At 50.9% G+C, this 26,960-nt stretch overlaps 1 protein-coding gene across 1 annotated transcript; it reads right to left on the minus strand.

Annotated features, from left to right (window-relative positions):
- fabp (fatty acid binding protein) lies at positions 1-26,108 on the minus strand. The gene is made up of 4 exons (XM_084597935.1): positions 25,920-26,108; positions 10,491-10,663; positions 1,444-1,542; positions 1-620 (listed from the first exon to the last, which is right to left on the minus strand). The coding sequence occupies exons 1-4, from the start codon at positions 25,990-25,992 to the stop codon at positions 570-572; spliced, it is 396 nt and encodes a 131-aa protein (XP_084454061.1). The 5' UTR covers positions 25,993-26,108; the 3' UTR covers positions 1-569.
- Positions 26,109-26,960: the final 852 nt, after the last annotated feature.

A 26,960-nucleotide genomic window follows, 5' to 3' on the forward strand; every position in this document is an offset into this window, starting at 1 on the left:
AACGTCAAAAAAGACACTTTATTTGATCTTGGTAAAAATACCGTACACAAATCTCTTCGGGTACAAAAGGAGGAATGAATGGCAACGTGACCAACAAGATGTCTGTAGGCCAACGACAGAACAATCCAAACGGTGGAAAACAAATTCCCGAGAGACTAAACAAGAAATCTCCACTGAAATTCTAAATATTTAAATCGCATGCCGCATTTTATTTTTGGGCCTTCGTAATGAGATTGTCAAAGACGAAGCGACAAAAACGCAACCCCTCTGCAACCTCAGTTCAAGGATATTAAACTGTGGAACAGAAAAAAATACACACGGCGGGAAGCACACACGGACAGTCTTTGGGCACAGAAAAAAAAAAAAAAAAAGAAATCGGAGCTTGCGAGAGAGAGCGTGCCGGGAAACCACAGGACTCGAAGAGACTTCGGCCGTGGGCCCAACTGGAATCCTCGCCGGTGGAAGCACACCGCGGAGCGCACGGGAGTCTGAGAAACGGTGCGTAGTCTAGGAACAGTGGCCCAGACCTCCGCGTCCCGGACCCGCGGCTCAAAGATCGAGGTCCATGCTTACTCCTTCAGGTACTTGCGGAGGGCGGTGACTCCTTCCAGGGAGCATGTCTAAACACACGGGTGAGGAAGGAAGGAAAGAAAAGCCATGAGCAGGGAGGCAAAATGAGTGCGCTGAAAGAGTGCATGTTAGGGCGCTGGGCTGCTCCAGTAGCACAGGAGTTGAAAACTCTTAACAGCCCATGTGAAACCGGTTTCTGCGAGAGTCGTGAAATGTTCTGTAGTCTTTGAATTGTCTCAATTGATGGACAAAATTTCCAGCTAATCATCAGCCGGACTAGACCCACTGCAGGGCGAAGGCCTCTCTCACATATTGTCCAATTAACCCGGTACTGTGCTAGCTGCATCCACTTGACTCCTGTGAACTTCCTAACCTTATCCTCCGACCTAGTTTTTTTTTGCCGGCCCCTTCTAAGCTTTCCTTTCCTTGGAATCTGATAGTACCCAGCAAATAGTGTGGTGAAACTTGCGCGAATCTTACTTTAGAACGACCACATCAGTAAGCTCAGTAACTGATTACAACATCGCAAGTTCCCAGCGAAACACACACACTATACACACGTTATTACGTTATGTGAGGAGTGCACACACACACACACACGCACACGCACAGTAATCGAAACATACCCGTTGGTTTCTTTCGGTTTTGCCCACCTGCGTTTACTTTGGTACGATAGTTTTGCCTGGCAATTTGCTGCGCTTTTAAAAGTATTCCATTAACTTGCAATTACCGTGCAAAAATATGTATGTAAAAGTATTACATTTGACCACATCAAGCTCAAAATCGTAACGTGCGGCTTGCTTTCGGAGCACCGCACTTGCACGACCACCGCAATGGATATATACTCCAGTGGCGTAAGACTGAAGCGCTTACCACATGGAGCTGGCCGTCCTTGACCTCCCGGACAATGGTGACCTCCTTGTCGCCGAACTGCTTCTGGACAAGCTTGCCGTCATCCAGGGTCACTAGAGACTGCAAGACGAGAGAGAATAAAGAACTGCGTTAGTTCCGCGACGCAATCGTCCGAGTAATTTTAATGTCAGGCACAACGTTCCTCAACAGTGGTATGCTTGGGACACGTCGTCAAGGCCGACTGCAGTTGGTCTTAGGAATGGGCACTATTATTTATATTAGGTCTTATGGCACATTAACAACTACGGCTATCATGAGCTAAACATAGGGTCGGATATCAGGATTACTATAGTTGCAGAAAAAATTGATTTCTTGAAAAACGTTTTGAGAAAAATAAACAAGTGCGCGTTCTCCTAAAAGCAGTGCTGGTTGAAATGGGATGAGTTGAGTAAAATAAGGTAAAATGTTTTTTTTTCCTCTTGTCTTCGAGTTTTGTGCATGTGATTAAAATGTGATTGGCAGTGAGCTCATCAGCACAGAATTCCCACACAGGTTTGTCTTTCTTTGTTAGTAAAAAATTGTGCGCAAGATATGTGTGCTTATTCGTAGACGACATAAGACTACAGAGATGAAGCGTTCCAGACGTTGACATGATCTGCATTTCTCTATTGGTTCATGGAATGCAGATTGTTTCGTTTCCCCCAAATAGCCTGCCACTTCACTTAGTTTGCGGCACGCTAATTTCATGCAATCCCTGTGTGGCATGCTCACCTGTTTTATTTCCATGGTTCTAGCCATTGCAGCGTATCCGATCTGCTCTGTCATTATCCCTAATAACTGACTGGAGACCCAGTAAACCTTTACTGGTTGCTTTTGTGTCGCGACTTTTACTATTTTAGGTATTATGTTTCCTGTCAGTGGCTCGACAGCATTCCTAGAGGTTATTGCAATGAGCATTGCTATTACAGGTTATTGCAATTAAAGAGTGTAAATAATGCTGTTTTTGATGTTTTCATGATTCGTTGGCTCCACAGCGACATATATTGCATAACATTCCGCTGTAGAAACTGATATACGCTGTGGCAGTCGTACCGATTTCAGTATCGGAAACGATCGGCAGGAGGCATAGGTTTGCAAGATCCCTCCCGAAGCAATGCGCGCTTGGCGATCGCCTGCTCGAGCAGTCAAGAGGTCGAAAGTTCGACACCGGTTTGTTCTGAAGTTCCTAAAATTTCCGTTGCCTTCCACTACTTGGCCCACAACACTTCGTGCGGTTTGTACAAAAAAGTTAGTCTTTCTCAGCCTGAAGGAAAGAGGGAAGCACTACCTCGCAAAGAGAGGAAGCAGGCGATGCTCCATTATCGGGAAAGAAGTAGTGAAGGCCGCGAGAAGCGTTTTTACGAGGTGAAAACCGGCGCGGACATCACAAGGCGGTGGCTTTACGACCGAACTAAGCACACTGTAGATAAAAGCTCCGCCGCGCATGCTCGCGAAGGAAAAAAAAAAAAAAAGCAAGCAAGCAGGTCGAAACAGACGTTATCAGCGTACATTGCCTCGACTAAATGTTCGAGGCGCTGCAGTGGATTCCCGCATAAACGCCATAATCGACGACAAGGGGCGATTAACCACAAAAGTGCACGCAGAGGCGGCAAAACAATCCGAAAGGAGTGAGAGAGAGAAAGCAAAGACAATAGCCACGACGACGACGACAGATTAAGGGCGCCCTCGCGAGAGGGGCGTCACACGCACTCCACGCGGGGGCGCCCGATTGAGTGCGCAATTAACAATGGCCATTGTGCCAACGCCGGATACTGAGTGGAAACGCTATTATCGTGTACTACCTGTCCGCCTCCCGGGGTTCACCTTCATTTTGGCACAGACTGGCGCTTCCGTTCGCTCCACGCCTGACGGGGCGCTGCGCGGTGGCAGAAGGCCGAGCGGCATCTTTATCGGCGTGTGCGAAGGAAGCGCCGTCCATTATCGAGGGGAGAACGAACTGCCCACTCGAGTTCAAGAGCCACCGCGTGCACCTCACTGCAAACAGTGAACGGAGTCCCGCCGATAAGGCTGCGGCAGCCCGAGTGGAACCCGGAGGCCTAAACATGCAGCCTACCAGGAAATTCAGCCTGCTATAGAGAACGGGAAACGACAATGCGATGAGGAGACGGAGAAGCGCGCAACAATAACCGGCGCCGCCAGGCGTACACCACGTGAGATGCAGACCCGAAACAAGGTAATCAGCAGAGCTGCGGAATGATGGCCAAGCAAGGAAACAAAACAGGCGGTAGCCGGGGACGAGGAAAACAATGCCAAGCTGCCGGCCGCTAAAGACCGCTCGCCGTCCGATGCGTATGCGATGAGACACGCGCCGACGAGAACAACGTTTGGATAGGAAAACGTTTCTCACACCGTCGGCGCCGTGCCTTTGTGCGCACCGACACGAGGCGGGCGTACGCACCGAAATGAAGATGCCGCGCCCAGAGTGCGCCGGGAGCTGCAACTCGACCCGGAGCCAAACTTCGCGAAGAGTGCCTAATACCCAGCCAGGGCGTCACCGACACGCTCGCTGCTCCTTGCTGCTTGTTGCAGCACTACTCCTGCGCCAGATCGCCCCTCGCTGTTTTGCAACGAAATGCAAACATACTCTATACTAGTACAACCGCCAACATAACGGATGAATGAAAGCCGGCAGCAACACACCAGTCGTTCGGCAGACGGGGGGATCGAAGGAACGCTCCAGCAGAAACATGACGTCCCTGCTAAAGCCCCCTCTTTTTTTTTTTCTCATAGACTGTCCATAATGTAGTCATTTAAATGTGAAGGATAGAAAGGTGCTTTTCGGCAGGCGAATCGATATGGCCGCGTTGAAACACTTTGCCAAAGGTGGCAGGCTGCGAGGCGCTGGCATGTTTTAACGCTTCCTCCAGGCAGGCACAGAGTAGTATACCAGCGGCACAATTACGTTACATAAGCGCTATGCGCGACGCCCTAAAAACTAAGCCAGGATAAAATTTCGACCGCTATACTTAGTTTCACAATAGCGCGTTCACTGCCGAGCTCCTTTCTGCTTGTCCTTTCCTCGACAGCTGCGATAATAACGCGTTCAATCTCGGAATAGAGAGCAGACGAAGCAGATGTTCAGAGCAGCAATTATAGTATTAAAGGAAAAAGAATGAAAAGACGCGGTCAAAAGCCCTTCTACATCGCGCGATCGCAGTACCCTGCAGCTAACGCAGACAGCCGCGCACCTGTATTTAATGCCCGGCCGATTCCCCAATAGCGTATATGTGACATGCGCAGAAAAAAACTGCGGTGCATTGCCCGGTAGTTGCATCAGAATCACCGCACGTGAAGGAGGCAAGTATACGCCCACGTCACCGGTATACGTGTATACGTTAGTACGTCTACGGCAAGCTCAATCTGTTAGCAATTGACTAACCGTACGAAAGAACCTTACGCAAGAGGACGACGCGACTGGGAAATAGCTCTGGGAGAAAAACAATCCGCGAAATTCCCCCCAGAGTCAAGATCGGCGGACAAGGAGAGCGCTTTGAAATCAAACGCAGCGCAGTTAGAAGTAATGAGCAATTTAGAAATAAAAAAAAAAAGAGGAGTCCCAGAATTCAGTGCGGGAAGCTTATTGTCTTGCGTAAGCAACGAACGCCATGCATCAAAGGTAACGAGTGACAGCTTCTACTACGCTTTCCAGCAGCAAACAAGATCAAGTAAAGACACTCTTGCTGCACTGGACCACCATCACAGCCAGTACGTGGTAAGGCCACCACAAATATACTGTCCTCGGAGCGGTTATAACAGGCGCTCTTTTTTTTTTTTTTTTGTAAAGAAAACGCCGAAGTGCGCAGGACTGTCAAGCGCCTGTGCTTTGGACTCCGCGAGCACTCTGCGCGTATACCAGAAATTCATTTCAGAAGGCTATATTGTCGGATGAGTCATTTCAACGAGTGACTCATTAGGTTCCAGAGCTATACACTGGGGTCTCTGATAGCGGGGGACTCGAATTAGACCGTATATAACACCTCGAGTTCTTCGGTGCATGAGGCTTATCGCACCCGACTTCCAATTATCACCGTGGCAATTATGCCGCGCCGAGGGAATCGTACTTCGGAACCGGATAAATCGATTTATCAGGGGGTGAGATCTAGTTGAAGCCGCCCTAACAAAGTAAAGCTGGGCTTCCTTCCGGACTGTTCGTAGAGCAACTTGGCAGTTGAGAATAAGAGGGCACAGGCCGAATTGTAAATGCCCGCCTCAATCGCACTCATACCTGTCATAGACGCATGCTTGTCATGGACAAAGTGGCATTTCTTTTTGCGCTAGAGGCAATGTCACGTGGTACGTCGGAGACCTTCCATGCTCAAGTGCAGTATTGATCGCATACTCCTCTCGAAGAAAGCACTCTCAGCGACAGAACTAGGACAACCGAGCCATGATGATAAGGAGGCAGGGGGCCGTCACGTATGTGCAAACCTCGCCCTTTCACCGTTGGGCCCCTCCAGTGTCGAGAGATATCGGCAGTGGCACGGTTATCGCTACGCAACTAACCCGCGCATCCTAAAAACGGACACTCGCGCCCCTTCGAGAACTGCAGTATCGGTGCTTCGCAAAAAGCGCAAAGTAGTCGCCCACGCAACAAACTCACTTTTTGCGGACGTGAAGAACAGACTCTAGAGCAAACAAACATGGAGAGAAAAGGGAGAAAAAAAAGCAAGACGAGGCACGTGAACTTATCCCCCGCGCCCCGTTCAACATCGTCCAGGAGCACTGGCGGCGACCCCAGATCGCCGAGTGCACTGTCTCCCGGAGCAAGATAGAGCTGGGGCCGCGACAAAGCGAACGAAACCGCCCACCGATGCGATTTTTAGCCACCTTTCATTATCGGTCGCGCACGCACCGCTCGCTGCCCGGGTAGCCTTCCAGTGGCGCGCCTTCTTTCATCGAGCTGCAGCTGTAGGCCTCGTGGTGTGCTTGAGAAAAGGAAGGCGCCCAGTGCACACAAAGAAAAGGGGGGCGCGGGGGCGAGGCATTCCGGGACAAAGTTGCCACCGAGTACACGCCGGCTGAGGAAAAAGATCGTGCGCGACGAGCCATACCACAGATTGAGGTTCAAAGAGCGCGTCGAGGAGAATATAGGGTGGGCCCATTGTGTTCGCCGCCGGCCCAGTCGCGGCGCCGACAGCAGTCGCAAGGGGGGACAAGAGCGTCGATGAGTAATGGCGCCGAACACGTGGTTCCCGTTAAAGGGACGACGAAGAGCAGAGACCGCGGCGGTGCGGAAACAGAGGGTTCAACGGCGGCGGCGGCGGCGGGAACAGCTCATGGAATTGGTATCAGCGCTCGATAAAAAGAGGCGCGGGTCATTAGAGGCGCTTGTTCATCGCCCCCGTGTGCGCGTGGCTTCATTGAATCCTATTTCCGGCCATAAAATTTAACCGGAGACTAGTTATACGCAGGGGTTTTTTCCAGCCCCATAACGGTGCAAGGAACGAGAGCATGACGCAACGGTGCTGGCAGCCGATAGCAGCAGCACTTGCACCGATTATACTTTCTCCGAGGGCTGCAGCCGGAGGGCATGAAACGGTGGGAGGCTGAAGTCCATCTCGAAGGCAAAGTGATCGGGTGAAAGCCGGTATACTTCCCCCAAATGTGCCCTGTCTCACCCAACAGAAACGACACCAAGGTTACCAAGCAACACTGCTTTCGCAGCGGAAGTAAACGTACATGGAGTTCAGTAGGTCTGGATTTTCTTTTCCTTTTCAAAATGCGATATTTCCCGCCACATAGAATCGCCGCCAAGAAAGAGCGTCCGTAATTACTGCGGTGCGATAACTCGGTCCCCGACAAACACCAACACACGGGAAGCTGCCAAGCGGCGAAAAGTGCGAACGTAACGAGGAGCAAGACAAGCGGAGGAAAGCTCCGACCATCGGCATTCGCTCGCGCATCCGAAGTCATCGAGGCCACGGACGATTGCGCCGCCCTTGGAGAACGCCGCCGGCCGGTTTCAGTAATCGCAGTAATCGTCGACATTAGAGAGTTTTAGCTTACCGTGATCCGCGATCCGCTACCGTGATCCGCCACCGCGCGTTCCATTGCGCATGCCCAGATCCCTTGACGCCGATAGATGGCGCCACATACTGGATGTCTGCACATAAACCTACCGCGTCGGGACCAATCGGATTGAGCGCCCCGCCCACGCTCGGTAGAGAGTCACGGTGGCGGATCGCGGATCACGGCAAGCTAAATCAATTACATAGACGCGATGCGGCCAGTCGGTACGGAAGTCGCTAAAGTTTCAACCGAACGCTCACGCGAGAGGATTGCGGCGGATGCCAATGACCACTTTCGTCTCGGGCCACGCCACGCACGAGATGCGAGGTGGACGACGAAGGGTACCGCGCTGCCGAGCTCGCAGTGACGGAGCCCAGAAGAGCAGCCATCAGCACCCGTGGTGCCGCTGGGCGGTGAGACTGACGGGGAGACGGTAGAGAAACCGAGAAAGAGTTCGCTGAAGCATGCATACGGTGGGGCAGTGCACGCACGCTTGCAGCTGCGCTTTCGTTTCGCGCCACGGTTGCCCGGAAATTTAAGTGACGACGTGGTTTTAACGCCGCTCTAGTGTGACTCTCTGCGACTTAACGCCATCAAACGTTCCATGAGCTCTCCCTGCAAAAGTGGCCGACCTTGCAAGGGTAAGAGAAGCACACGCAAGACACGCAGTCATTAACAGTAACTGATTAGACGTGCGCACTGAAGCGGTAACTGATCCTAACGAAGAACGCGGTTCTTTTACTGGCCCCAAGACCTCCTACCTCCGTGGTCGGCCCTTGTTCTAAGAGTCTGCAACAACGGGGTCCGCTAAACGTTACTACCGTTATGGAATCAAGGACGCGACCAATATCGTAGTTCCTCGAACCAGCCGAAAGCTATGCATAATTAAACCGCAATAACACGCCTAATCACAAAATAACCACCTACTACACCGCAACAACCTGGAGCTCTAAACACCGGGAACAGTCATCCCGGTGATTGATTAGCGCAGCAGTTCCAAAAAAAAAAAAAAATCTACGATTCTAAGAATTTGCAGAAACAATACGAAGATGACATTTTCTTGGCGCACGAACGAGCGCTGTCCATTCCTTGGAGGAGTAATCTCAGCCGTACCTGCTGTAAAGTCTGGCAGGACTCAAAAGGGAGGTTGGCTTTCTGAGCATTCTCTCCTCGTCCTTTCTTGCTATTCTACTTCTCGCTATTCTCTCCCTAACTACCGGGTGTTATGATATGATCCAGTAGTTCCACGGCCGGCAACATTCTTTTCAAACCACTACCAACGTTTTGGGCATGTGCACTAGCGCCTATGTCCCTATCCCGCTAAGCGATACGGCCATTCTCCGCTAAGCGATACAGCCGCTATTATCGCAGGATTTTCCAAGAGCTCTGCGTTATTGACAACCGAGAGGTCACCAAGTGCTGAATCTTGCATCATACGTTTTCATTATCCCCGCTTTCGGCCTTATGAAAGCAAAACTTATACTAAATGTGAGAGAGTTAATCTTTCGTTTCACGTTTCAGCCGAAGCGGCGCTGCTAGCGGCTAACGTAACCCAGAAGCGACCGGGCCCTTATATATATATATATATATATATATATATATATATATATATATATATATATATATATATATATATATATATATATATATATGCAGAGCTCTGGCGAGTACACACCGGAAGGCCGGCCTGCGACGAACCAATACGGGACCACTACGCTAGCTACTCCAGATAACGGTTACCCGTCGTTTCACGCGTTTCAGCGCAATTTCCGTTAACAGAAGACGCACCATTCTAACTGCTATTTGGAGACGGCCGCGCCACACTGACCCCCTGCCGTCTCTGTTCAAAGAGACGTGGAAGCGGTGGAGAGGAGGGGGTATTCAAATTTCCGCCGACAGGCCACCACAGCGCCGCGGAAGGAGCCTCGCACCTGAGCAACTTTTCGCGGGAAGCGCTATAAATACAACGCCGGACGGCCGGGGACTCTAGGAGCAGCCAGAAATACTGGCATCTGCGAGTGAAGCAGAACCGCAGTGTAAGCCTTTCGCGGAACCCACGCTTCACCTGAATGCGATGCCGCTGCATTTCAATGTCTGGCGAGAACCTACAGCCCCCTCCAATGCGCCACCAGGAAGAACCAGCATGGATAAGATGCGGCTACCGTCTACCGCTACCGCACGCGCCGTCAGCAGCACAGACGCTGACTGGCTCTTGCGTGCCAAATCTGCCGTCACTTGACGGGACCCGTCGCCCTCGGGGTGATCTGCACATGCGTATTGACGAACGCACAGTAGCGGCAGACTACAGCGGCAAGTTAAAACCAAGAGCTGCTAGAAAGACAATGCGGCCCTTCGAGAGCAGCCCGCCTAGCCGGAAGACGCTGTAAGAAGGTATCAAGCAGACGTATCTATGAAAATAAAAAAAAAAAGGGGGGGGGGGGGGGGGGTGCACAGTTTCCTCGAGCGCATTGATTTTGAGCGCACTGAAGTGGTGGTTCCTTTGATCTGGTTTCGGCAATAAAAGGCATCCCACTGTAATTTGCGAGTATCTTCGTAAGCTGTGAACAGCTTGAGAAGTTCTGGCTAATGCGAAGGAATCGTCGGGAGTTGAATCACACCCTGCTGAACAGGATCGAAGGCTCGCGAGGACTCTGCCGTGCCTTGCGTCCATGCTGTCTATAAAAGTTAGAGGGCACTTCAATGTTGTATACGTGTCGCGAACAAGAGGGCCTGAGATGTATTAAAATGTGGAGGTAGTCACACGTGTACACTGCAATTACTATGGTACCGCTTGCCACATGGACTGTCCCGACGACGTCACGGCCATTTTTCGGGGCCACATTTTCTAGACACATTCGCCGCAGCCATGGCTCCGTTGGTAATGTGGACGAGCAAGGCCTTCGCCACCAAAATACACGGTTAGGCTCGCGAAAGCAGTCTCGCAGCTGCATTTTGGCATTGGACACGTGGTCGACTACAGCCCCAAGGGCGTCGCGTACCTTGACCTTGGTGCCGTCCATGCGGTCCTCCTCGAACTCCTTGCCGAGCGTGAACTTGAGCTCGGTCGTCTTGAGCATGGTGTGGGTCTTGATGGACCAGTCGTCGCCCTCAGCCTTGATCTCGACGGTGGGCTTGGACGTCTGGCCCAGCTTGCGCCACGCCAACCCCACGCCTGCCGAGAAGGAGGTAGAAGGAAAGCAGTTGTGATCATTGATGCTTGGCTCCCCACTTGCAAAAAAGCCAAGAAGCCGCACGAAACACTTGCGCGAAAGTTTTTTTTTTTTTCCGCTGTAACTCGTCAATACGAATTTCTCTTCAACGGATTGGTGGCATTGCAACAGCGGAGGGAACCTTCTTGCCGAAAACTGAGCAAGAGCCAAGAAATATACACAGGTATAACCACTGGCGACCGGTTTCGCAAGAGAATATATAAGGATTTCTCAGCGTGGTTGTCTGAAGCTACGCTGATCCGCATTCACTTCCAATGGCAGCGAGCAACCCTGGGCGCGGACGTCACAATTTTCAGGTGAAAGCTGAAAATTAAGCTCTGTTTATTACGTCATAACGCTTTGCGTGTTTATAGGGACGCCGTATTCAAGGAAAAATATAAGACGACGACAGGATCACGACAGCGAAGTGTCTAGCTAAGTTGTACTGGATGCCTAAACAACAGTGCTATAGAAATACGAAAATATCACAAAGAGTAGGACACTGTAGAGAGACTGTAGAGAGAAAATAAAGAACTGGCCACGTTTTACGACTCCTAAGCAGCCGAGGCTATCATGCACCGCACTGCTGTGCTGACGGACTATATTTTTTGAAATACCTTAAAGGCCGAGTAGGGCATTACAAAAGGGAAGGGAGGAAGTGGAAGCAAATCAAGGTAGAATAAAAACAGGATAACAGTGGTATGTGAGGTATGTGATTACTAGTCATAGTTATCTTTATACAAAACTAAGAAAAAACAGTCGGGCAAGCAACATTTCAACATAATCAGAGAACTGTAAAAAGAGAAACATGTGCAGAGATTTCAGCAAAAGGGAAAAACATGCACATCGCGCATGACAGACACTACAAAGCTGACCATGAATACAAGAACTAAAACCAGAAAAAAAGATGATAAAAGAAACATTTGAGATCTCACCGACTCAAACACAAATGATACCGAAAGAATCAAGGAAAGAAAACTCTACACAGGGAACGACAAAACTACTTTATTGGAGCATTTGTCGATGACGTTCCTCGGCTATCATGCGCCACACAAGTCTCACTGCTGCATTTGCCGTTTTAATAAAGCGTTCCTTCATGACATTTCGCTATTTTAGGAATATAACAAACTCCTGGTAAGACTACAGCATTCTCCTCTGGGAGCAAGTTGGACGAAAAACAATACAGCAAAATAGTGCGAAATGCTTTTTTCTTTCTCTCATTTTCTGGAAAAAAAGTAAGACACGGCGTATTGAGAGTTTCTCAATGTTCCCTAAACGGAAGGCGAATGGCGTGTCAACTAATTCACCAGGCGGAGGCGCAGGAATGGAGGAATGCCGCGAAGGCGAGATTTCGTATGTGGTGTTGTGCCCGGCCAAAGCCGCCCAGAAATTCAGCCGGACGCCAAACTTATCCGGCGAACGCCTCCTTCACAAAATCCGGATACTTCCGTGCAAAGCACCGGTGCACTGGAGGTGAGCCGTGCCAAGGGGAGAGAAGCGACGTGTTTGAACATGAGCTGAGCATCCAGACAGCTCGGCGCCGTGGCCCTGGCGGTGGACCCCTTCTCGCCCCGCGGTATATTTGAAGCAAGAGCGCAGCAAGTTCTCCCATTGGCCCTGCGAAAGTGCTGCCGTCGGATTGGACGATTTGAGCGTCAATGGTTTCTCGGTTTACGGAGGCTCAAGTGTTTCCATCGGGACTCCGGGAGCAGTTCGCCCCACGAGAGAGCGGGCGCGGCGGAATCTCCCCAGCCGTCGCTGCGCGAAAACAGTCGCGTATGGCTATGTTAGCTTTCGGCCCCAGAGCCAAACTCGTTTAAAAATGCCTGTAAATAGTGTATAAAGCTTTTTCTTCATCTCACCAACGCCGACTCTGATTCATCGCTACCGCCCAGGGAGCTGACAGCCCTCGTTCACGAAACGGGTGACGAGCGTTACGCAACTAACTCCTTGGCACAACCCTGTTAACGGTGGGCTACTGTGTGATAACCCCACCGGCACAACAGTGGCCGCCGCTCAAGTGCGGCCATGGCTGCACTTGGGCACCGCACTTGGGCAGAAATCGCGGATTCAGGCGCGACTCTTTTCGAACCGGAGTTACCATACCAGCCTAACCTGCGAATGTGACCACTTCCTATCAGAAAGAGGTTGTCCCCGTTTCATGCGTGCATGAGGTTATGTGTAAGGAGCCCACGCCCAATGCGAGAGCTTCCAGTAATCGTTATGCGGAATGTTCATACTCCCTAGTGTACTTTGGTGCTCAGCACGAGCGTCAGCGCTTTCTTTTACCGACTACACAGATATAGATAAAAGATCCAGCATACTTTCTCTAAATGTACGTGTGCTTTGAATGGTTCTATAATATTGACGCGTTCCTTCGGAAATATGCACCGCCACAAAGAAAAATATACCCAGAGAGTCACTGAACCGACTTACATAAGATCTACCGCGAACCTTACTGGGGAACAATGGTTAGGACGTCTATGAGGCCGACGTGAAAAAAAAAAAAAAATGGACATCAGAAGCGGTTTAAAGAAATTGCCAGTGAGAAAGACGTGGATTATTTAAGTAACCGATCCACACTAAAGCGCGAACGGAGTACCGCAGCTAAAATGCAGCCTCCCCCACACTGCAGATGTTTGCTAAGGAAACTAGCCAGGGTTGCCAGGCCATTGGCCACGTCTGTACACTGAGCAAGGGATCAGCGCGGGCCTCAGTAAAAACACGGCAACCATCGCTAATCTCCGTGGCCAAAGATAGAGCGCCTCGCGAAGCAGGGTATAAGAGTGGCGACAGCCACCATGGAAGTGGCTCCTTATCAGCTCGTGCTGTGTACATCCCCTCCCTCCGTCTAGCGACAAGACAAAAAAGCTCGTGCCGAAGCTCATCAGCATGCGGTGCGAAGGCCACGGAGGCGACAAGACAAGGAACCTCCTCCCTGATAAGAGGACGCCACCGTTGTCACCGACGGGGCCCACCACGGAGGGAGGCGTCGTCGCACGGAAACTCGCGCTCTTTGGAACGGCCTCCCTTCTCGCCACCGTAACCGAATATCTCGCCAGCCACCGGATTGTGCGCGCGTAGCACGTGCTCGCAGCGGTGACGACTGCAGCCACCGAGCACGCAGCAGAGCTCACGTATGCGCTTCCAGAAAAGGAAAGGGAGGAGTGCAGAGGAAGGATGACTACTGGAGACCGAGTGCAGCGGAACGTCTCGCGTAGCGTGCGCGCGTGACCAGAAAGGCACTCGAAGGGCGAACGGAAGGCGTCCGCAGTACGCGTGTACCGCTTGTCCGACCGCGTCCGTTCGCACGTCGCAGCAGACGGGTAGTGGGACACTTCACGGGGCCTCCCGCGAGACGACAGCTGGTGATGAGCGAGGCAGAACTTACGCCAACCGTTGTGGTTAGTGAGACGGGATGCACACTTCGCACAGTGCCGGGCGAGGCGACGACCTGCCCGAGCACGATGCTCGAGAGGGCACGACGTACGGTCATTTTGAGAAGACACGGTGCAACAGCACAGGTTGCTGCTACAGAAGGGACACTGTTGCGGTACGCAAGAGACTGACGCCGCGTGAACAAAAAAAAAATGAACATAGGCAGCATAAATCTAGTACATGGTAACGGTTTCGTAACGGTAAAACAGGCTGGAAGGTCTTCTGCTCGGTATAGTATCATGGGGCACTTATGCCACCCTCAAGCTGAAGGTTTTGGGCGGCGCCCTTATCCCGGTAGGGCTCCCACATCGAATCCCAAAAGCCCCCCCCCCCCCCCCCCCTTCCACACACACACACGCTACATTCTCTGGGGAGTAGGGGGGGGGGGGGGTTCTGCCGGAGGTGCTGTACGGATGATTGGATGACCAGTTAAGTGCGACTCTCGGGCATGGCACTTTTTTGTACTGAAGGGGCTTTATTGTGTACCAAGTCCCCCTTCCTCTAAGACAATGGCAGGGTATACAACGAGAGGACGATGCCTACACAGTATGAAAGAGAACTAATGCTCTCTCCCGCTCCCCTCCCAACACTTGTCCAGTTCTTTGTCATAAAGGACTTCCTGACCTAGGAAGGCTGAAATCTCCATAATACGAGCCAGAAGCAAAGCCTGCAAGCCCGGTTACTTTTAGCAAAGACGGTACGTTATCTCCACTGGCGATGTTCTTCGAGCATTGTCGCGAACCGTTTCAAGGCCTTTTGAGTTGCACACACAAAACACTGAGGACGAAAGAACGTAAGCACCGCAACAAACAAGGCGACGGGAAATCAGGGCACGGCCGGCTGATTACCAAATTCAACTTTCCTGTTTTGCAATTTTCGCACCGCCGCCACAAAAATGGCGTCCCTGACTCGTTAAGAGAAAAGGGGAAAGGCTAGGTCGTTGATCACGCAACACAAATGGCACACACACTCCAACATCTGAACACGCGGATGAGAGCAGGCCAACGTGTGCCACATCCGGCACAGAAGACGCGCGAAAACATGAAAAGAGAGCGAAGAAAAAAAATGAAGCAAGCAAGCAAAGAGCCGACAGCGCGCAGCTGCACAAAGCCGAGCGCAGCTGCTTCGGCTCCGGCATAATTAACGAATGCTGGCAAACAGCCCCGACCGAGTGAACTAGAACTATACGGACGAAGGGCGCGCAAGTAGAAGCGGCAAAACTCCGATCGGGAATGGTGCTCGCATCGTGCGTCCACCGTGGCGCCTCGTCAAGATAAATCGACAGGGAGTCCTATGGCTAGCGAGTATACTGCAGCGTATTTGCCACCGTGCAAAAATTTGCGAAAATGAACTACGCGAGCGCGCTGCGTCCTATTTTATTTTTGGAGGAATTAGTCACAGGGTGCAGACGTGATCCGAAAATCTGCTGCGTCGGTTCTATGTATGAGTGGTTAGGAGCCTCTGTCAACACATGGCCACACGTACAGTGTAAAAGGAGGAGGTTATAGAGTACTTGTAAACGCCCGACCCCGCACATCGCACACCGCGGCAGGCAAGCGCGTAATTAAACTGACAGCTGCAAGTCTTTTCGACTTGCACTGCGTCTTGACACGGAGGCCGTAAATTCTTGCAGCCTCAGGAGAGCTCTGAGCAATGTTTATATGCGTTACAGAGGACCAAAAGGAAAAAAAAAATTGCGCGCAAAGTGGGCAGCTCTTTCTCAACAGTTATCGGGTGACAACATGCTGTGACGCAAGCGTAGCAGAAAGAGTTGCGGGCCTTAGGGGAAAAAAAGAAAAGGAAAAAGGCGCCGGAACGTCCACAACATCGCCGAGACAAGCAGTCGCGAGGCATGCTTGCGCGACGCAGACTGGGGAAGCCTATATTTTCCACCCCGCTGAGCGTTCCAATTCGCACGCGTCGTTGACGAAACCTACGTACTCTAAGTTCCACGTCAAAGATCGGCGCACGAGCATTTCTTCGCGTCAGCCGAACGCGGGGGTGTTTACAGCTCGCAACTTCACCAGCCAGTCCAGACTGACGGGGGAGAGTCGAGTGCCGCCCACGAGCGGACACTGCGACACTGCAGAGACCGGAGACAATGGACCATTGTACGGCGCAGACAGCCGCTCATGCAGTGCTGCTGACGCTAACAGTGCTGCAAATAAGCAGCCGTGTCGGGCTTTGCCTACGCGAGTGTGCGTATGGCGCGTAGCTATACACTACTACGACGGAACGTGCGCAGTGACAACGCTTGATGCATGCCCGACGACGTGTTCAGTTGAAACGAGAGTCCGACGTTTAGCCAACGATATTTCAATGGCGCAAAGTCACACTGGATCAAACAGCTCTCTGTATAACATATGTACACGAAGCAATGAAAGTTATGTTTGTCAAATGCCACTAGCTGATGGGCAAATGGTCGACATGCCAGCAAATCTCAGAACGATAAAAGGAATTAAGGGAAGGCGACCAAGGGAAAAAATCGCAAGCACCCGGCGGTGTGATATGCACACCGGCACTTTAAGCAAGGGCTTTGGTGCGTTGTGCAAAAGTAAGGGCTACGCCGCATTTATGCCCTTGGCCCTCGACGACAGGGCTAACGCTAAACGGGAAATTGGGAGAGAAAAAAAGCGGTGATAACAGGTAAAAGGGTATAAAATGGCCTTACTTAGGAGGGATAAAGACTAGGCTAAACATAGGATGATGACCTGAAAAGCGAGGTTGACGTTGCAAGACAGTTTTATGTTCGCCGTTCTGCGGCGGTTCTAAAGAGAGCAAAATCGACACAACGAGCTGGTCGTATACACGTCAGCAAGAATTCTCAGAACGGAACAATGCTGACAACGTGAAGCAACAGTGGTTACAAATAACCCAGAACGGAACAGTGCGAGGTTACAACGGTTACAAAGGACGCTGCGCACGCGATCAGTCACGGTGTCCAAGTGCTGAACGATTAGCCAGAGCGGCAAGCGCGCTGCTGAGCAGCCCGCTGTCATGCAACTGGACGATGATGCTGAAGGCTAAATTGCAGGAGAGACATGGCATGCAGCGTGAACCACTTTGCTCAAGTTGGTCGGAATAAACGCCCACATGGTACGAGACGCAAAATTAGCTAAGAAATTGTGGGAGAGACCTGCAGAAAACAAGAGGGCAGCAACAGGAATAAATTTAAAGACCGCAGTACTACATACAGTTGCGTTAAGCAGCTGTGCGGGATGCGTGGTAGCAGTGGGCGGCCTTAATATGCATTAATAAAGCGAGGGAGGGAGGGAGAGAGAATGTGTATAGACCGCACGTTTAATGAAAGGACTTGAGAGTAATGGAGCCGCATCAATATACTATCCGGGATATATTCGCCAGCGAAGCACGTGCTGGATTTAACGGATTTAGCACGAACGGCCAACTCATCTGACAACGGTTACCCCTTTACGAAGGCACGCTCTCCACTTTTAGCTCCCAATACCGCTGACGACGGGTTCGGTGTAAAACATGAGTCTTGATGCTAGCGCGATTAAATAAAACGCCAATTTGTCGCTCTTTCTGAGGTAGACGGGAACTACACAGCTTCGTACGAGCCCCATATTTCCCTAACTCATAACGAGCAAGTTCACGCGACTAGGTGACGTAGCCTCTTGACGTCACGCTGGCAGGCTGCGGAAGGCAACGCGAAAAGCGGACGACAGGAAATGCAAATGGTTGTGCGCGTGTTCCGAAGTGCAAGCGCGATTTAAAACAAAGGCTGGTGCAGGCGTAATCAGCGTGACATAGCGATGCAGATTCTCATCAATGTCGCCCTGCACGAACCACCAGTCCGGCGGAAAGAACCTCCGCTTCCGATGACGCTGGATAAGTGTTCCCGCGCGGCACTTGTGACACTGCAGACACGCTGCAGACGTGCACGAGTAATGCCGGTTAAAATACCAGCGAGAGAGGGCAACAATCGACGGAATGGCCAGACAGGAGGAGGGACGCCGCGTGCATATTCGTACGATTGCATAGCTGCTCCCGCCGCAATGTCAAATGCTGCCGTTGAAGCGGCAGCTAAAACAGCTGCGGAAACCGGCGAAGACGACGCCGGGCTTCAGCGTCGCCTTCGGCCTTACTGGAGGGGCAAGCGGTGTGCACGACGCTGGGGGCAGCGTCCTGCCTAAGTAATTGTGGCGATATTAAAGTCTCTTCGTAGATGCATCTACAAAAGGGAAATGATGAAACTCATCCTGATCCCGCGCAATACAGGCCGCCAGCCATGGGCGTCGGGAGGATTTTAAGGCGAAAGCCTGTCGTTAGAAAATGTGTCCGCGTTCCGGGTGCATGCCTTGTATGGGCATATGCAAATCACCATTAAATCGATAATTAATCAATAGCAATCGAATGATATCGGAACACGATTTAAGGCATTTAAGATAATTTCATAATTTACGACTAATAATGAAATAGTTAAGCAGATGCCGATAGGAACCCATGCATTTGGAGGTCATTGTAACTATCACTAAACATCAATTACTAGTTAAGAGGTCTTTAACTAACATTAACCATACATTAACCAGTACTCAGAAAGTGCAACACTAACCAATAGTAATGGTTAGACATTTCGAGACTTCCATAGCAGTTTCGCACACATTGCTTCGAACCTTCGAGAGATTCACCACCACTTGACAGGTGAGCGACAGGACATGATGTATGAGAGAATTCAGGCTTTCGCCTTTCACCACTTTAGTCACCAAAGTGTTTCGTAATTTGTGTCTTCGGGGGCGGGGGAAGGGGACTGAACAAAGGGATACGAAGTTACATGGTGGTATGGGAAGGCAAAAGATACATGGCTGATACCGCGGTATATTGTAAACATGTAGGAGTGCATTCTACATTTAAAAAGCTCTGCGTCTCGAGATTCGAAAATTGGACTACAGATTACCGCCCGAAGTACAGCACGCGACCGTTTATAATTATTATAAACGTATATAGAAAGAAATTGGCAACCGGCCGCTGACTCTCTGCTTGCATTGGACATGCAATAACGCGTGCTCCACGGTCAACTAGAAGGAGCAGAACCTGGGGTTCTGGCGCACCAGGCAGCGCACGGATATCGACGAAGTGCGATATTCCACGTGGCAGCAAGAATGCTTGCGTTGACGACCGCCGTGCATCCACAGACAGTCGAATAAATTGGGGCGCACGCTGCCCGGACAATAATGAAACGGCGAGTTATGAATGGCCGGAAACCGTGGAAGGGCGAGGCATCACATGATCGCCACTGACAGGCGTCTGCAATCCCCGAGGTACAGGTCAAGTGGTAAGAGAACGTGGCATTGCGAAACACTGTCACTCGCCATAGGGACGATAAGCACGTACGTGTGTGTGTGCGTGTGTGTGTGTGTGTGCGCGTGTGTGTGTGTGTGTGCGCGTGTGTGTGTGTGTGTGCGCGTGTGCGCGTGCGTGTGCGCGTGCGTGTGTGTGTGTAGGGGGGGGGGGACAAAATGACACCTGAAGTAGTGCATTCAATCTAACTTCAGTGTAACACTTGTGATTGCACCTGGGAATACAGGTGTCCTGCGCCGGCAACCACAGCTACGGGGGGGGGGGGGGGCGGTTATCCCCTGCACGCGAGAGCTACAGCTTCGAAAAGAAATTGTCAATACGATTGAAACACTCTGTCGAACTCCATATCTAGACAAGCTCGCCAGAAGAATATCGACACGGCGACACTGAACTCATACAGAACCTCGAGATATCCGATGCAAGGACCTATACTTTTTCTCCACTCCTAATAATATCTTATTTGCAGCGTTGAGCTAGGCGGTGCTGCGACAGGATTTGCCTCTTACGCTACTACGTCTACATAAATGCGTGCTTTCCACATTTCCCGATTTCGGCCAAAACAGTGATACTTTTACCCTCAAGCTTTTTTTAAGAACTCATACTACAGGCGCCTGATACTGAATGGAAAACATGTGAGAATTTATACTGTGTGCTGACTGCTAGGCGCTTTCCTTTTCACCTTTGTTAACTTCTCACACAGCAGCAACCGATGAACGCCTAGGGACTGTATTCGCTGCCAAAGAGTCAGGCAGCGAACTATTTAGACATCCAAGTACTGGAACAAGGTCTTTCAACACACCGAAAGACCAGACAAAAAAGGCTTGAAATGCGCCGATGACGAGCAGGAAAAATGACATGATAATTAGAAGGGAATCACAAGATGTTGCAACACCGTATAAAAACCGGTCTCATTATCGAACGTCTCCAACCCAACAGACGGCGGCCGCAAATGTCCTGTTCAAGGTCTGCGCGGAGGCCGCAGATCAGTATGAACACTCCGCGAGCCGGATTTCATAACGCTGTTTTATAACAGCTCATCCTTGACTGCAGTAAGTCCAATCGTCTTTGGGATTACCTACCCTAATGAATACACTGTAGACACGTGCACAGTCCACGAGGACGACACTGATTAGTCAAAAGGAAGAAGGCATGTAAATGCGCCAACGCTATGCACGGATGAATCCTTCATTAATCGTGCCAGTCCTTTAACTCCCCGTATCAAAACCCAGCATTCAGGCGGACTTTTCGTTGAGTTTAAATAGGCAGAATTAGAAAAAGAACGACTGCTCCGCGTGCAAGTTCAGTTGTCAAATTCCTCCTCTCCCCACTCGTAGCGTCCAACGAGAAGGAACCATAACAGAGGAAGAGGAGGGCAGATCCTGAGCAGGCACTCAGCGCCACGCTGTCTGCATACAGGCCGCCGCCGCCTTGTCAGCCAAAGTAAAAAGAGGGGGGGTAGCGTTCACGAGCCCCCGCCACACGCCGTTGGTGTAATTCGCGTTTCCGCCTCGGCTCAATTAGACGGCGGCGGCCTGTGGTGCCCGGTTGCACAAGGGGACCCCGTTGGTGCCTCGCCAGCCGCAAAGGCAACTGCCCGGCTCCAGACGCACGAAGAAAAAGAACTGGGACACGTCAGCGGGCGCTGCATGCTGCGACTCGGCGCGAGGAAAGAATGTGGGCAACCACGCGGCCGTGCCCGAGCGAAAGCACGAGCGGGGAAATGAGACGAAACCACACGGATTTTTGGCGCTGGGAAGCAGTACTGGTAGTTGACTGCCGGTCGAAGAACTTTTGATGTAGCAAGAGCACGGACACTGTCGCAAGAACGCGGAGAGAGAGGGGAAGAATACGCAACCCTTGCGCGGGATCGTCGACGAGCGTGTATTCAAAATTTTGCGGCAGCTCCATTCATGACCCGACACCTCCAACGGAGAGATTGCGTCGCAGCAGTCAAAACGGATGGAGAGGGCACGGGGCAGATAGGAGGGCACGCCCACTACCGCCACCGCAGATGGTGAAGGGGGTCGTGCGGCGCGGAAAAAGCGCTTCCTGTCCATAGATCCAACGAGAGCGGAAAGTCGGCTGATGGATGAAGCGCCGGTTGACTCCGCTGCTGCGGCACTCATTCGCGTGGCGCCCAACGTCGAAACAGGTGGAGGTCGCGGGCTACCTTAGCGCGCTTAGGCTACACCTGTGCCCCCCCATTACCGTGTAAGTCGTGGACTGCAAACGGCAAGTGCGAAGGGGGCGATGACCTCGTCGATTTTCAAAGGGAGAGGTCAGGGGGCGAAACAGCGCGCTGCCGACGCGACGGATGGGAAAAGCGAGCTATGATGGTCGCGTCTGCGCAATCGGGTCTTCATGAGGTGGCGAGACGACGGCGCTGTACCCTTCCGAGGAGGTCAATGTCGTAACCGCACTATTTTGTAACGGCTGTGGCGAACGTAAGTATATACAGTTGCAGGTGGTGCAAGCGTAGCTATGGATCGAGCAAACCGGGAATCGGAGGCCCTTGACAGTCTTTTTACAGTTATATCCGGTCGCGCAAGCAGCCAGCATCAGCACTGCACGGAAAAAGCGCGACTGTATAGGTTAAGTGTACGAACGCAATGATGTACTAAGGTGCCCGTTGGCGGACGAATAGGTTCGTTCTCAAATGCTGCACTGCGAATACAATGTAGTTACATTCGGTTTGTTATATCCGACATTTCTTATAACGAGGTTCTGCCGCAGGAGCTTTCACTGGGCCCGAGAGCCAACTCCTTCGCTCGGGCGCTCCTGGTCCATTTTCAAAGATGTTTTCTGGGCAGGGGCTGAGTGGTTTTTAAAGGCAGCTCCAAGCGCAGTGTCGCGCTAATAGTATCCACTACTACAATGAATGACTCGCATATAAGACATCTTGCTCACCAAGAGGAATGAGTGTTCAAAAGAAATAACTGCAGTGGTAATTTGTGCAGCAAATAGTAGCTAGCTGAACTGAGCACCGCGGGACACTTTATCCTAAATACCATTAAACTTTCAAGAGGCGAGAAAAACGAAAGCATCAGAATGTCCGTCAGGAAATATAATCCCAGTTCTCATACTTCTCGACCTCCTATCAACCCTGTCACGCCAACCGCGACAGATGCGGCCACGTTCTCACCGAACTCCTGTGGTAGGCATATAACTCAAACGAAGGGCAGACGCCCGACCGATCCTCCTGAAGCGGCCAATAACCCGACAAAGGAGTTAGTGCTTCTCTTTTGCTACACCCTTCAATGTCAAACTAAAGCAGGCTCAAGATTCACAACGTCATGAGAATCACCCTGCGCCACTGGCTCGAGGGCCTCCTTTGAAGGGAAGCTTATGCTATAACCGACTATAATACACAGACCTAAGCTATGGAAAAAATTACAATCCTTCCTTCCTTCGCCCGACATGCATTATACACAAGTACATGCTCAATGCTTATTACGCACCTAAATGGCGGAAGTCGTTAAACCTTAGCAGAGCAAACCCCCGTGCTACAAGTGCGCCACCTAGGAGTGAAAGGTGTCTCATGTTGCACAGATTGCCAAAAAACGAAGTCATATTCCATGAACTGTGAATCGGGGAGTTGCAGTCCCACCCGCGACGGATGCGCAATGCCACTACCGTGCATAACGGTGCTACCCGACTCGTTGGGAATGTGAAGGCACGTAGGAAAGCGTTGCACAAACTACGTGGCGCCGAACATGTCGACCCTTCGGCAACGACTCGTTAGGTTTCATAACCCGCTCCGACCGGCGCCCCGTCGAACCGTTGCTCATCCCTCACGCAACGTATGGCGCGCGCTGCCGTGGCGTACTGAATCGAGGGCATTTGCAAGCCTGTCACGCGAGCCGGTTTACCGAAACCTGCTCAAAATTCCTCAAAGCAATTAATTCATGGCGCGACATTTTTCCTCTTTGGCGTGCACGTAACTCAGCCTTTTCCCCGATCAGCGTACGTTTATAGTCCAGCTGACGCGGTGCCGCGTTTTATGGAAATAGACACAGCGACCGCTATGCAAATGTGCAGTCATGTAATAGATATGCGATCCTATTTCGCGTATATCGCGCAACGCTTTCCGAAAAGCAACAGCGCAGTTTCAAGTTCTTACCGCAACGCACTGCTATAATTTGTTGCAGCTCTCGAGAGAAACTTAGCGGAAACCGGCGCACGACAGTTGCGTAGCGTACGGACACTCACGAAAGCTGGTATGTCTTCTGAGCGAATATTTCGTGGACGACGATGTTAGGTGCGGAGTACGCAATTCTGCGAGGGCATTTTTTTCTTTTTTTGCTCTCTCGCTACACGTTGTGGTTATCCGCATAGTCAAGAACCCTCTGTTCTACTTTGCTCCTGAAATCCGTACCGATTGTTATACTAAGGGAGAAAAAAAAAGGAACGCCACAAACCGCAATTGTGACAAAGACAGGGCGACGGTACATAGCAGAAAGCTGACAGCGTTGCAGTCAGTAGCAGCGGGACTCGGGCAAAAGCCCATAACCGCCCCGGGGGATAGACTGCACGTGCTTGATGTTGACGCAAAGGGAGGTAAACTAACGGACATTCTGCTGAAGTGAACAGATTGCAAAAACAACGCGCTCTTCAATGACGTCCCCCACCATGGAAAAGAACTTCGGCAGCCGATTTTCGCGCTTTAGATGAAGCGATTTCTGTGACAACTTTCTCTACGAGCTGCAAGATGTGCACGTATGTAGTACGTTCGAAATGGCACTGCGGCATAGCAATGCACCTTAAAAAAAAAAAAAAAAAAAAAAAAAAAAGATGGTGGGTGGGGGGGCTGAAATTACAATATAGCCAATGCCGTCTGGTGAGCTCATTGCATGGGAGCAGAGAAGAGTCAATCAACGCAAGTCCGTTTCACCGTTTCCTCGAGCCACTCGACCTGCTGGGGCGCGAGTTGATTTAGAACTTGTTGAAAAAAGCCCACGAGAGGGCGTCACATACAAAAAAAAAAAAAAAAAGAAAAACGGATGCAGTCATGTTTCGCCTTACATCTCGCGCGCTTTGTGTCAAGAAATCAACGTACATAAACGGGGCAGAAACGAGCGAGCTTTCATGGACGATTCTCGGAGTGACGTAAGTGGTGGATCCAAGATGGAGGGACAGTTTGATAGCTCCAGGTACCACCCCCTTTCGCAACGGTAAAAAAAATAAAAAATATATGGGGCGTGTTTGGAACGATATCATAGCTTGTTGTCTTCATCAAGGCTCGTGTAACGTGCAGACAAAAGCAGATGAGAAAAAGTTCGGACGAGTGGCCCATATACAACACCGTGGAAAGTTTTGCGCGGCTTAGCAAATAAGGGAACTTCAGAAACATGCGAAAATAAGGCATGAACATTACGTTGGAGAGTTGTGCTTAGCTGCACAATTCCCCACTCTGCACTCAGTAAGCTGTTCCCCTCCGCCTCAGCGAATGACATATCTGAACACACCCTTCAGTGACGTCATGCCCTTTAAAAGCCCCATTAAAATCGACGACTGCTAATTTTAAGGAAAAAAAGGGATCCCATCAAAAAGCGCTTGCAACAATAACCGGGTGGTCGGGGAGCTAGGGTAGCGTGGTGGGGAGCGAATAGCCGGTTCCCAATAATAGGTGCTTTTTAAAAACTCGTGGTCAACGGCAGTCACGGGTGGTCGCATTAAAGGCGTGGTGAGAGAAAGTGCCGGGAAAACTGACGGCGTGCGTGCTCGAGATGACCGAGAGAACCGGTATATAAAAGAACGGTTCGGCTGGGCGAGCGGAACAGGTTCGCGCCGTAATTTCGTTGCGCTGCTTGCTCTCGAGACTGAGAACAATAAGGCAGGCAGCTCTCCAGCGTTCCGGACGGCGCACCACGCAATCGCCGGCAAACGAGCAAGCCGAGCGACCTAACTGCCTAGAACGTCAATACGATGGATGCGGCAGCGTGGCGAGATCGCGTGACACGCCTTCCAACGCCGGCTGTCGCGACGCCGACGAATTGCAAAGATCGAAAGGTGCAGCGCACAGAATGCCGGCCAGAATGCCGGCAACCCGATTAAAAGACGGACGAAATTTCATTAACGTAATTTCACCCGGAGCGACGGGAAGTAGAAGCACCTGAAAAGAAGCCATACGCGAACGATTGGAGCGAGATGCCCGAAATTCGGCTTCCCAACAGAGCACGGCATCACGGCATGGCCCGGCCGGACCACCGGCAACCACGAGCTAGGGTATAGTGCTCTATAGCTAGGGCCACGAGACGTCGGTTTGTACAGGGTGGCGTGATTTTGGGAAGAGCACTGCCGTTCGAAATGTGGCCAATGTGGCGGCGTCGGTGATCAAAGGAGCCGGCATAATAAATAAAAAAATCGCGCTACAAGTCGCCGGTCGTAATTTTTCCAAGTTCGCTTGGAATGTAGCCAAACGCGGTAAATTAATCGGAGGGGGAAAAAAAAAAAAAATCTCACCGAGCTGCTTGAGGAACTCATCGAAGTTCTCGCTCTCGCTGAGCTTCCACTTGCCGAGGAATGCTGCTGCCATGGCTTCGATGAAAGTTCGGCTGGAGGAAGAGGCGTGGGACGCTGGCGGGTGACGAGCTACTAACTGCCGGCTCTCGACACTGCTTATGACGACGGTCCTCACCGCTTACACTTGCTCACCACTAGACGGCGGAAGCAGGGGAAGAGGGGGGAAGTGGAGAGCACAACCACGCTGCGTCGAGCCGGGGGAGAAAGAGACAAGACAAATCATGTACTCACACAAAGCGAAAGAGATAGTGCAAAATGTGCAAAGCGTGCAAAAGGTGCTTTCCCTCCTCTTTTTATGCCTATATATTCTCGCCTTAACTCCGCTTCAAAACGTTACAGTGCAATTTGTGGTGCCACCTTTCGGCAATAAAAAGCACCACTTATTTCAAAAACTAAGTTTAAGATGCCCAAAAGATTGATACCTTACTGTCCCCAGAGGGCCAGGCAAAGACGCTTCATTTTGTTACGTAGTAATCAGGTAGAGGAATTTAAATGCATAATTAGGATTTTATGGGAAATGTAGCCCGCAGGTCAGACGAAATAAACATTTAAGATTCACTAATACTGAATAATTTGAACGTGTCTGACCGGTCTGCTCCGATAAAGATAACCTATGCATGCTCAAAAGCAGGGACAGCAGATTTGACGGTGTGACCAAGGCCAACAGTGTGACTGCCTGATAAAATATGTAGTTAGCCGCGAGAAAGATCGGAAGACACTCCAGTCAGTAATAGCAATCTAGCACATGAAAAAACTCCCGTATCTGTGCAATGAGTACTATATCATGTACGCTTAAAACTGTAAAACTATGTGCCAGGTTGGATCCTTGACAGCGGCTTTTTGGTGTGCAACACAACCACGATGATCATAACGCACTAATAAAAACATTCTACACTAAATTCTACTCTGCACCGCCGCGTCGCATTTACTACAATCGATTTTGTTTTGAATAAAATGACTTCATAATGTTTGCTTGTATTT

The sequence above is a fragment of the Amblyomma maculatum genome, chromosome 3 (assembly GCF_055883805.1).
Source record: "Amblyomma maculatum isolate TAMU_Amacu chromosome 3, ASM5588380v1, whole genome shotgun sequence".
Lineage (NCBI taxonomy): Eukaryota > Metazoa > Arthropoda > Arachnida > Ixodida > Ixodidae > Amblyomma > Amblyomma maculatum.